The sequence below is a fragment of the Brassica oleracea genome, chromosome C2 (assembly GCF_000695525.1).
Source record: "Brassica oleracea var. oleracea cultivar TO1000 chromosome C2, BOL, whole genome shotgun sequence".
In the NCBI taxonomy this organism is placed as follows: Eukaryota; Viridiplantae; Streptophyta; class Magnoliopsida; order Brassicales; family Brassicaceae; genus Brassica; species Brassica oleracea.
This window is the reverse complement of record NC_027749.1, coordinates 46,268,667-46,281,159: the sequence shown is the minus strand read 5'-3', so window position 1 is coordinate 46,281,159 and position 12,493 is coordinate 46,268,667. Positions and strand designations below refer to the sequence as shown.

Sequence of the window (12,493 nt, the reverse complement as noted above, 5' to 3'; positions counted from 1 at the left end):
TTTATAGGTGTCTCTGATCATCATCCTAAACAAATTCACATATGATCAAATATTTTTAATTCGATCTTTGTGTCTTTGAGGCCTTTGCGAGATGGGATCTTCCTTGTGCTGTTGCAGCATCGGATACGAGGACAAACATGTGTTTGATTAAGGATATGAGGACATAAAGTAATCAGTTTTACAAAGCATGGTGCCTTGATCATGTACCAGAACAGCTAAGTCTTTGAAGATCTCTTGCACCTGGCCTTTTTATCTTAACATCACACTAGTCAAGCGGGGGTTGAAAGGGGTAGGCTAATTAGCTGATGATTAGTGCTTTACTGTGTGACTAAAGTTGCTTCTGTTTTCTTTTTTTGGAGATTTACTGGTAATAGTTGTGTATAATGATGGTCGAGATGTTTTTGACATGTGAGGGGAAAAAAAGTTAAACGTTTATGGCTAAAAAGACTCTGTATACCGTAATGTTAGAATCTTTATATGACCTTTCAGCTTTGAGAATTTGGGCCTGTGTTTTATGTTTGTTATCACAACTGCAGTTAAAAGAGACTTCAGAGCGAATTTTAGCAGTTGATCGAGCAGCAGCTATGATTGAGGAGATGATGAAACAGAAAACAAACTCACAGGTCGGGTTGGTAGGTTCTCAGACGGTCAAGGTAGATAGTGTAGTGTCACACTTCTTTTTTTTTTTTTTACTTATGAGATGGGGGAAGCAATAAACTGAACTATGTTTGCAGATGCTGAACACATGCGTTTATTTGGGTTTTGAAGCTGACCCATCATCTAATGTTGCTGCTCGTATTCGTGGGCCCAACGTCAGTCTTCTTTCAATCTCTTACCCTTTGTTATTTCTAATTTACATCAAAAGAACTGAATCTACAGTCTGATATAAAATAGTTCAGCACCTTTCCTTATTATATAACGTAAACTGTATAAAAGAACCAGTAGAAGTGTTTGTCTATTGGTCTAGGTTTTCATCTTTCTTTTACTTTAGCATTATATTTGTGACTTGATGAATTCGAGAGGTTCTAATGTTGAAGCTCTCTCCGACATCTCCGTGCACCCGGGAGAGAACGTTTTTTGTGTTGTTGGTGGTTGGCTTTCCTACATGCAGGATCAGTATATAAATCACATTATGAATGAAACAGGAGCAACCGTCGTACTAAGAGGGCGTGGTTCTGGGAGCCTTGAGAACCAACATGGTGAAGGTTAAATTTTTGCCTCATTTGTGTTTGCCTTTGTCTCATCTTAAAGGTGTTAATGTAATACAGCTTCCTGTTTTTTACGCATTATTGCAGAAGCACATCAACCATTGCATCTATTATTGTCTAGTAGCAACCCGAAGAGCATTGACGATGCAAAACGTTTAGCTGAGAATCTTATGGATACAATCAGCGTAGAATTCGGGGCTTCAAGGTTCGTTTTATCTAATCGGAAGCATGTAGCTATGGTGTTTTTATCAGTTCATTTGTTGACCTGTAATTGTTTATGGTTGTCCTACAAAAAAATTCAGGATTTCCTCAAGCAAGGTGTATGGTGCTGTACCACCACCACAGCAACTGCTTGCTGGAGCTCCGAGTTCTGAAACCGCGCAAAAGCCAAATTTGAGTTCATCATATGGTTTGATGACACCGCCAAATGCTGTTAATCCATTTCCAGTTCCTCCAGCAACAACAACTCTGTATCCTCAGTTTCCAGTGTTGCAGCACCCTCCAGGCATCTCAAATGGTGGGCACTTGCGACCAAGTCCAGTCAGTTACTTACAACCTGCGGCTGGTGGAACTAGCTATAGTGGGTATGCCAGAATATACCCTCAAGCCACTCCACTGCAACAAGTTGCTCAAGTCCTTAAGCTATCTGTTTCTCCTGTTGTCTCCACCGTGTCTCCTACTTTGTTGATAGCTGCGTCCTTATCAAAGCCAAGTGATATTTCAAGTATGGAAAAGGAAAGGCGTCCTCCCCAAAAGCGAAAGTTTCAGGAGCTACCGGCTGAGTGTAAAGTCCCAGCAAAATCCAAAGAGGTAACATAACTTTCTCTGGAATTGCAATGGTTTTAGGGAGAAACGGATGGTTCGAAGCCCACGGTATCTTCCATAACTGAGTTATCTTGTGAGAACCTGTGTTTATGGTTGTCTGAAACTTGTAAGCGATAAGCATTTGTTAACAGTGAACAGATCAGGTAAGTGTTTTAAATGGGAAAATGGTTAGATATTTTGGGTGGTGTTGAAAAATTGTCTTCTGGAAGTTTAAAGGTTAAGTAGTATGTAAGTGTAGCTATCTTCATAAGCATTTGTGTGTGTGAATTTCTACTGTTTATAAAAGTTTCAAACCTGATTACGAAAGCTTTTTATTGGGGAATTACAATTATCATGGAAGTCCATGGTTTCTGATGCATTCTTTAAGTTTTACTTTAATAATGTTATCCTGTGCTAACTTTTTCCCTTACTATTCCAGGTATTTTTCTGAACTTCTAAGAAGCTAACTAGCTGATTCTGGACCCGTGGGCCATTGGTTTGAATGTTTCACAGGGTATTCTTAGTATTGGAGGCACCATGTGTTTGCAGTCATTCTTGCTTCAGTTTGGCGATCAGAATCAGAACCTAAGGCAGTCTTTGAAACCAGCTACATCGTAATGATCTTTAACTTGTGTCTTCAAGGAGAGCTTATTTGATTGAAGATGCTATTTTAGTTCACTTAGGTCCTGAATGAGCTTGTGAAGGTTTAGCTTTAGTGTACATCTTTGTCATGGATTTGAAAGCAAGCTTTACTCTCTATGCTTTTAAGGATTACCATCTCTTTTTATTTTTGCATGATGACTGTTTATCTGCATATACAATTATCTAACTGTTGTATTGTAAAATGGCGATGTTATACTCCTATCGTTTGTTGCAGAAGTCAGAGTCAGCAATGGCAGGTGAAGTTGCTACAAAGAATATAGTGCGGTCACTGCCTTCACAACGATCCATGATGCCTCCTCCTCCACCAAAGACCATCCCACCACCACGTTCAAGGACTGTGTCTCCTCCATCATCGAGAACCATGCTTCCTCCACCACCGCCATTTACACCATCAAAACAACCTCCAGCTCCAAGATTACAGGAGGACCAAATCACTATTAAGAAACCAAATCCAGTTCCAGGTATAAGACTAGAATTAATAACCCACTCTGTTCTTGTGTAACTTAAGCATAACCTATCATCAGATTTTTGATCAGTCACCCCCTGATGTTGCAGATACTTTAATAAAGCTGATGGAGTATGGAGATGATGAAGACGATGATGAAGACTAGACATTGACAGTGTAATGGTAATGATGGAACCATCTGATCTGGCAAAACAAAATTCCAGGCTATGCTTGAAACAATAGAGAAGCCTTGTCCTGATATAAAGTTATAAGACATTAGCTTACACTTGTCTTGCAACCTATTCCTATGGCTGATTTTGTGATGCCCTTTTTGTGGTACCTCTTTACGATTAATACACACCATAGAGAAGCCTTTTCCAATTTATATATCCTTTTTAATTCTATTAAATGTCAACCTTTATTCCACTAAAACATATTCATGAAATGATGAATATAAATATTACAAGGTCAAATAATATTAACATAAAGTTTAATCACTCATCTTCTGTAAGAATTGTTCAAGGATTTAGAAGAACCAGCGAAGAGATCCAACAAAAGCTTCTCAAAATCATCAGTACTGTACTTGATATACCTCTCACTCACTCTGTTCTCGTGCCTACTGTAAAACGACCGGTACGCTTGTATCACCCACATCGACGCCTTCGTCCTCACATCTTCTCTCAGCCTCTCGTCCGAGATCAGCCACCCGGTCTGCGCCTTGTACACTTCCTCAAACGCAGTGTTGAATCCTTGAAACCTCTCCCTAGGCCGCAAGCTTCTTGAACCTGAACCTGAACCTGATCCAGAACCTGAACCTCCATCATCCTTGAGGAAAGACAGGACAGGGAGCCAGGTGGAGCGTTCGTACTCAGTCGCTTGCTGCTGAAACTTCCACGCATGTTTCCTGTTCCACTTGTCGCCAAAGATATGCTTCAGCTCGGACTTGAGCACTTTCCTGGTCATGTAATGTATGTTGTTCAGGAGAAAGATGTGCCTCAGAGAGACGTCTCTGTACAGCTTCGCTTTCTCTTCAAGGTTAGCTTCAAGAACCGATGTAATAGAGTAGAAATGCTTAGTCATCGCCAAAAACTTCTCCGGCGAAGAAGAGTTCTCGTAAGCAGACTCTTCTTCAACCACCATCGCCGGATTGATAACATCCGGCAACGGAGGTATTGAGAGATATTCCACATCATCATGCTCCATGAGAAGCGAGTCAAGAGTCTGGCTGAAGTCCGTCAACGCCATGAGGTAGTTCATGACGTAGTTAGTAAGCGGGTGGACCGCTCCTCCAGGGAAAGGATGAGAGGAAACATCAGAGGCAATAGCGCTTTTGAACTCGAGAAACGTCGCTCTCGCGCATTCCCCGAGCCTCCTCATCACTTCTCTGTACTCCCCTCTCAAGGAGGAGCCGAGCTGATTATCAGAGAAGAGTACATCAATCTCTGGTAATAGCTCGGACGCCAGCTCGTACATTTCGAGGATCCTGAGGAGTTTCTCGGGCTGCCGCGGACCGAGAGAGACAGCTTCACCGAAGTTAAGCAGCTGCATCACAGGAGCCTTCACCGTATCGACAAAACACGTCACAGACTCCTCCTCCTCCTCCCCGAAGATCTGATCGTTCAGAGACTTCTCGCTAACTAAGTACATCTGCACGATGCTTCTCATCACGCGAACCCATTTCTTGATGTTTGTATTCAACGTAGCCCAATCCATCTTCAGAACATCTTCAATGCTCAGCTTCTCGACCTCGTGGTGGTAGAGAAACTCGTCAAGAGCCTCTTTTCTAACCGTTGTACACACCTGGAGACACTCCCGGTCGTACCCCGAAGCAATCATGGTGGTGGCAATGCTCTTGAGATCTGATATAACCTCAGGTCTAATCAAATCGATTACAATCTCCTCTGAGTTTCTTCTACTGCTTCCTATAATCAGATCCTCAGTGGACGCAGCGCCGAAAGAGCCTTCTTCCAGGACAAGATCGGACCTAAAGGAAGCGTGTTCGAGCTCGAATGGTAACTTGTTCTCCGAGAGAAGATGCTTGAACTCGTCTTCAAGCCTCGCCATTGCCGTTTGGAGAACGTCGTGAGCTTTTCTCAGAGAGACCTCCTCTGTTGTTCCTCCGTCTATCAACACTCTCAGCTCGTTCACAGCGTCTAGAAACTCGTTCCCTGCTTCTGAGCCCAAGTCCCAGATCATGGTTTCGTCCACCTCGCGAGTCATGGAAATTTTAAATATTAAATAGATTAACTTAAATAGTCAAATAGATGTAATTGATGAAACAGACCTAGTATGAATTTTTATGGTATTTCTTTTAATAAAGAACTCAAACTCTCCCATCTCTCAGATAAGGTTAAACAAATCTGGGGAAGAAGAACAAACCCACTTTGAAGATAGCTCGAGAGCTGCCTTAACTCTGATTGAAATATTCAGACTTTCTTGTGGGAACACTAAACTTTCCGGGAAAGTTTTCTCCCTTCAAAAATTGCCTTATCTTCGTTTGTGTTTTGTTTTTGCTTTCTCTTTAATATAAGACCAGACATTTATATATTGAATTGATTAATATAAATAATTAAATAAATGTAATTAATGAAATGGATCTAATAAAGCTAGTATGATTTTTTTATGGTAGATAAAAATGGTACTTCTCTTTTGATAGAGAAGATTATCATTTTTCATCCTATTATTGGTTTTATAAAATTTTATATGTAATTAATAAGACCACTATCAATTAATTAATACACTGTTAGACTATTAATTGTAATTGCTTTTTTGATAGACACACTCGGTTCTAATCAAGTGCACCAAAAATAATACAACTGACATGATGTTTTTAACTAAAGTATTCATTTTAGTAAATTTGAGTGATTATGTAATACTAAACCATTTCTAACTCATTAGCATTTTTACCTCTATAAGTTATTTTACTTTTGTCCGTTTCTATTTTTTCATTAAACAATAATTAAAAATATATATAATTATGGAAATAAATAGTAAAAACTTTAAAAAATTGTTATTTTACTGGGGAATATACCATAGCAAATTCTGTATTTATTATAGAAATGTTAATTTAAAGAAAAATATAGCAAATATATATTGGAAAGAGTGTTAGTTGTTTATCGTGTTATTTATATAGGAAAAACATTTCGTCGTCCAAGAGTCAAGACTCAAGCCTAGTCTCACAACTTGATCGTTGTAGGTTTCGCATTATAAAAAACTATTTGATGATTTCCCTAACGTGGGCAGACACTAAAGATTGTTACAAATTTCTTAAGTTTAAGATTGATGTTGAATTTGTAATTATGTATCAGCTTGTGGAGAAAGAAATGTATGACTAAATAAACTTCATTCATATTAATTAACGAAAAATAAACATGGGGGAGTATTTATATACAGGACTAAACCGGATTACGGTTATGACTCAATGTACATACTCAATATACAAGTATAAAACTATATACAATAATAGTCCCGCTCAAGATGGGACGAAGATATTGAGGAGACCCATCTTGCCCATAAGCCTCTGAAATGGAGCTGGATACAGAGCCTTAGTGAAAGGATCAGCGAGTTGAAGATTTGTCCGGACATGAAAGAGTTTGTACAGACCAGCAACCAAACGTTCACGCACACTATAACAGTCCATTTCAACATTCTTGGTACGCTCATGGAAAACAGAATTATGAGCAATGTGAATGGCAGCAGTGTTGTCGCAAAAGAGCAATGTGGGCTTACTGAGAGGAATATGGAACTCTTTGAGAAAGTTAGTAAGCCAGAGAACATCATCAGAGACGACAGAGAGACTCCTATACTCAGCTTCAGCGAAACTTTTGGCAACAACTTGCTGCTTCTTCGACTTCCAAGCAATGAGAGATGTACCCAAGAATATACAAAACCCAGAAGTTGAACGTCTAGAGTCTTGACATGAATCCCAATCTGCATCAGCAAGATCTTGAGCAAAGCTTTGTGATGACTCTCACGAGGGGCCGAAGAGAATTGACTGAGCTTGTTAACGGCGAAAGTAATGTCAGGTCGAGTGATCTGAAGATACATAAGACGACCAATCAACCGACGATAAGCTCCAGCATCAACCAACTCACCCCCTGTTTCGCTTGTAAACTTGATAGAAGGATCCATAGGGATAGAGGAAGGTTTGCAACCAAGTAAGCATGTTTCATCAAGCAAATCCAAGGCATACTTGCGTTGACAAACGTGAATACCGTCAGAGGAGCGAGCGATCTCAAGGCTTAGAAAATACTTCATTTCACCAAGGTCGCGAAGCTTGAAAAAAGATTTGAGTTGCGACTTCAGAGTTTCAACTACAAAATCACTGTTGCTGGAGCTTATAATGTCATCGACATAAACAATGACACAGAGAAACAAAGAAGAGGTAACCTTGAGGAAGCATGTATGATCAGAGTATGTCATCGACATAAACATGTATGATCAGAGTAGGTAACCTTGAAAAAAGATTTGAGTTGCGACTTCAGAGTTTCAACTACAAAATCACTGTTGCTGGAGCTTATAATGTCATCGACATAAACAATGACACAGAGAAACAAAGAAGAGGTAACCTTGAGGAAGCATGTATGATCAGAGTATGTCTGCGTGAATCCCAATGATAGAAGCGTTGAGGAGAACTTAAGGAACCATTGCCTTGATGCTTGTTTGAGACCATAGAGAGATTTTTTGAGCTTACAAACATCATTAGGAGGCAATGAGTCCCCCTTTCTTGCAGCATATCCAGGTGGAAGTTTCATGTATATTTCTTCATCAAGGTCGCCATTCAAGAATGCGTTTGAAATATCTAGTTGATGAAGAGAAAACCCGTGAATGGCTGAGAGAGCAAGAAGAAGCTTGACTGTTGTGAGTTTGACAACAGGAGATAACGTATCAAGATAATCAACTCCTTCTTGCTGAGTATAGCCTTTTGCAACTAAACGAGCTTTATACCTCTCAATAGAGCCGTCGGCATTAAACTTCACCTCAAAAACCCACTTGCAGCCTATGGGTGTTTTATCTGGAGGAAGTGTGCAGATTGTCCATGTATCGGTTGATTCCAAAGCATCAATTTCAGCATCCATAGGATCATCCCACACCAGAAGTTTCTTTGCCTCAGCATAGGTCAAGGGTTCTTTGATTTTGTCAATGGAAACTAAAAAAGAGAGATAAAGTGGTGATACTTTACCATACGAAAGAAAATTAGAGATTTCATGAATGGTTGAAGATCCTATTGAGTTACAATAGTAATCTTGAAGATAAACAGGCTTTTTAGATCTCCTGTGAGATGTTTGATCAGAAGGATCAGGGACATCAGAAATAGGAGTTGCGAGAGGCAACTACGCTATAGAAGATGACGGAGAAGAAGTCTCCGCATCAGGAATTGATTGAGACACAGGAGTCTGATGAATCTGATCAGGAAAGAAAGCATGAAAATCTGGAGAAAGATCAGATCCAACAAAAGGAAAGAGCTCTTCATGAAAGACTACATGTCCTGAAACGTGAATAGAGTTAGTTTCAAGGTCAAGTAATTTGTAGCCTTTTACACCAGCAGGATATCCAATGAGGACACAAGCTTTAGTTCTGGGATCGAATTTATGTATGTTCTTAGGGGAAGTAGAAATGTAACAAAGACAATCGAAAGTTTTTAATTGACTATAGTCAGGAATTTTCTTTATTAGTGTTTCATAAGGGCTTTTATCAAGAAGAATAAGAGCAGGAACGTGAATAATAAGATGAACTGCAGTGAGAATACAGTCACCCCAATAAAGAAGTGGAAGATGAGATTGAAAAAGAAGAGATCGAGCAACATTAAGAATGTGCTGATGTTTTCTCTCAACAACAGAATTTTGTTGGGGAGTTTCAGGACAAGAATGATAAGGAATAATCCCTTTTGAAAGATAGAAAGAAGTGAAATTGAGTTCAGGTGTATTGTCGGATCTAACCCCTTTGACTCTCCTATCGAATTGAGTTTCTACCATATTGATAAAACTAGGAAAGACAGTGAGGACATCGGACTTGGCTTTAAGTAAATACACCCATGTTGCCCGAGAACAATCATCAACAATGGTTAAGAAGTATTTATAACCATCATGGGTTGGAACTGAGAAGGGACCCCAAGTATCTATGTGTAAAAGATCAAAGGGATTTGAGCTAAGATTGTTATGAGAAATGAAAGGAAGATGTTTTTGTTTTGATAAATAGCAAACCTTACAATGAGTATCAATCTTATTTGGTTTAGGAAAATCTAGAACATGTTGCATAGTTTGAAGTTTGGACATAGAGGGATGTCCTAGACGCTTATGCCATATATCTATGCTAGAAACAGAAGCAACAAACATAGGAGACGAGGTACCTTGAGAAGATAAAGACTCAATATCCAGGAAGTAAAGATTAGCGACTTCTCTACCCATTCCAATCATTAATTCCCGTGTAGCATCCTGAATTCCACAAGAAAATTCATCAAACCAAAGACGACAGTGAAGACGTTTAGTGAGACAACTGACGCTAAGAAGATTGAACTTAAATTGAGGGATATAGAGGACATCTGACAAGACTAGGTTGCTACCCAACTCTATAGTTCCTATTCCGACAATGTCAACCATCACTCCATTAGGAAGAGAAATAGAAGTATGAGGAAGTGATTTGAAAGAAATGAATGAGGAACGTTGATGAGAGATGTGATTTGTAGCCCCTGAATCTATAACCCATGCGTTGAGAGCATTGAGTTGAGTGTTAGTGGAACAGGCAAAAGGTCTATCAATACCGGTAAAAGAACAAAGGATAGGAGGATGAAAAGTACCGGATATTGGGCAAATGGTTGAGGAAGAAGGGATGGAAGCTGAGACAGAGTGAACCTCTGGAGTGGAACTCTGAAATGGAGTCTGAAGCTTGGTGCTGAGGAAAGAAACCAATTGTTGTATCTGCTGAGGTGATAAATCCTCTGAGCTGTTCTCAACATTCTGAACATTCTGAACATTGTCATGCACTGCAATATTCGCTGAAACCGGAGCTGCAAGCTTCTCATTTTTTTGATTCGGTTTCATGCTATTTGGATAGCCATGCTTCTTGTAGAAACGATCAATAACGTGTCCTGGTCGGTGACAGAAGGTGCAGAAAGGTTGATCCTTCCGTTGATAACCAGTAGATAGACCATCAGAAGTAGGCACAGTGTTGATGTGAGGAGAATGTTGAGAAACTTGGAGTGCTGCAGAGACAGTAGCATCAGCTGAGAACTGATTACAAGCTTCTTTCTGACTATCTTCCTGATCAAGAAGGTTGTAAACCTCAGAGAAAGAAGGAAGAGTCTTCTCGTGAGAATTCGGCTCCTGATATTCTCATAATTATCATTCAACCTCATTAAGAAATCAATGATACGATTTGTCTCTCTCTCAGCTAGTAGATCTTCAACAGTATGATTAGTAACTTGAATGTTGGATAGCTCTTCTCACATTGACTGAGTCTTTGTGTGATATGAAGACAAATTCAAGCTACCTTGACGAAAGGAGTGAAGCTGGTGACGAAGCTTGTACAATCGAGGGAGACTGGACTTGTGATAACGCGTACGCAGATCATTCCAGATATCAGATGCATTCTTGAAATACAAGATGCTCGTGTGGATCTGCTTAGTGACGCTGTTCAGAAGCCAAGATTTGATCATACTGTTGCAATGGCACCATATTCTATAATATCATCCTCAGGAGGTTTCCCAATCGCCATCAACGAAGCCTAGCTTATTTTTAGCCTCAAGACTAGTCGTCATAGCAATGATCCAAACACCATAGTTGTTACCATCTAACTGTTCCGCGGCTAACACTAAGCCTGGATGATCGGAGCTATGTAGATGATAAGGTGAATGAATGCTATCTGGAGAATTAGATACCTCAAAACGATTGGAGGATCAAACGGTGAAAGGTCGAGTTGGATTTGTTCGAATCGGAGCTCCTTGACTATTGTGCGGTGCATTCGAACCAGAGAGAGCACTGGAGTAGAAGGTGAACCAGATCTAGGCGGATCCGGTGAAGATCGACGAAACTTCGACTTGCAGCTTAAATTAGATGATTGAGAGCTGAAATTGCACAGGGAGACGAGATTGACGAAGCGAGCGAGATGGATGAGGAACGCCGGTGAATCGCCGGTGAGATTTCGGTGAGATTGTGATCGCGGAAGTTTGTTAGAGAATGAAATTACTAGACCCTGACCAGCGCGCCAGCGCGGATTTGAATTTTCGGTTTTTGGTTATTTATTTAACTAAATAATGTATTTGTAATATTTGATGTATTATATTCACCAAGTAAGTAATTTTTTTGGCATCTTAAACCATCTATTTACGATGAATATTCGATATCATATAAAAAAATGAACAAATAGACGTAATTAGAGAATCGTAGGCGATATATAAAAACAATGGTTATTAATGTAAAATATGAAGAAATATTATATTATGACTTAGTATGGCATAAAAGATTTTAAATTAGTTATACATGTTTAAAGAAAATAAAATGATTTTTAAACTTCTATGAAAAATTTAACATATAAAAAATTGAACAAATAGACGTAATTAGAGAATCGTAGGCGATATATAAAAACAATGGTTATTAATGTAAAATATGAAGAAATATTATATTATGACTTAGTATGGCATAAAAGATTTTAAATTAGTTATACATGTTTAAAGAAAATAAAATGATTTTTAAACTTCTATGAAAAATTTAACATATAAAAAATTGAACAAATAGACGTAATTAGAGAATCGTAGGCGATATATAAAAACAATGGTTATTAATGTAAAATATGAAGAAATATTATATTATGACTTAGTATGGCATAAAAGATTTTAAATTAGTTATACATGTTTAAAGAAAATAAAATGATTTTTAAACTTCTATGAAAAATTTAACATATAAAAAATTGAACAAATAGACGTAATTAGAGAATTGTAGACGATATATAAAAACAATGGTTATTAATGTAAAATATGAAGAAATATTATATTATGGTGATGATTGTTTCAGTAGTTTTTAGTTTTAGTTTTTGGTTTTTAGATTTTAGCTTTTGGTTTTTAGATTTTGGTTTTTGGTTTTTGGATTTAGATTTTGGTTTTTGGATTTCCTGTATTTTTTAAAAAATATTCAAAAATTAACTAATACATTACTTTAAAATAATATAATAAAATATAAATAAATATTTAGATTTTACAATTGAAATTTATCAAAATACTGTGATTATTATTTTAAAATAAAATACAATAACATATTTTAATTATTATATTTTTATAAAAAATATATTATAGTAAAATATAAATCATAATATATGTATAAAATTACACAAAAATAAAAATATTAAATTTTGAAACTACTTAGAAATTTTTCTTATATAA

General features: G+C 38.0%; 3 protein-coding genes and 1 pseudogene across 4 annotated transcripts; 2 read left to right on the top strand and 2 right to left on the bottom strand.

The window, feature by feature from the left end:
- The first annotated feature begins 260 nt into the window (after nucleotides 1-260).
- Nucleotides 261-2,950, top strand: LOC106319510 (protein RIK-like). Of its 2 annotated transcripts, XM_013757861.1 has the most exons (7): nucleotides 261-653; nucleotides 735-812; nucleotides 1,112-1,205; nucleotides 1,296-1,413; nucleotides 1,511-2,018; nucleotides 2,526-2,626; nucleotides 2,890-2,950. In XM_013757861.1, the coding sequence occupies exons 1-7, from the start codon at nucleotides 435-437 to the stop codon at nucleotides 2,933-2,935; spliced, it is 1,164 nt and encodes a 387-aa protein (XP_013613315.1). In that variant the 5' UTR covers nucleotides 261-434; the 3' UTR covers nucleotides 2,936-2,950. The 2 variants fall into 2 exon arrangements, with proteins under 2 accessions (XP_013613315.1, XP_013613323.1); XM_013757869.1 differs by lacking the exon at nucleotides 2,890-2,950 and having other exon boundaries at nucleotides 264-653; nucleotides 2,452-2,576.
- LOC106319523 (protein RIK-like) lies at nucleotides 2,931-3,510 on the top strand. Its single transcript, XM_013757882.1, has 2 exons — nucleotides 2,931-3,136; nucleotides 3,231-3,510. Exons 1-2 carry the CDS (start codon nucleotides 2,962-2,964, stop codon nucleotides 3,284-3,286), a joined length of 231 nt encoding a protein of 76 aa, XP_013613336.1. The 5' UTR covers nucleotides 2,931-2,961; the 3' UTR covers nucleotides 3,287-3,510.
- Nucleotides 3,511-3,525: 15 nt separating this feature from the next.
- Nucleotides 3,526-5,340, bottom strand: LOC106319500 (exocyst complex component EXO70B1-like). Its single transcript, XM_013757851.1, has one exon. The coding sequence runs from the start codon at nucleotides 5,338-5,340 to the stop codon at nucleotides 3,619-3,621; it is 1,722 nt and encodes a 573-aa protein (XP_013613305.1). The 3' UTR covers nucleotides 3,526-3,618.
- Nucleotides 5,341-6,592: 1,252 nt separating this feature from the next.
- LOC106324399 overlaps nucleotides 6,593-12,493 on the bottom strand; it is a 13,811-nt pseudogene continuing 7,910 nt past the window's right edge.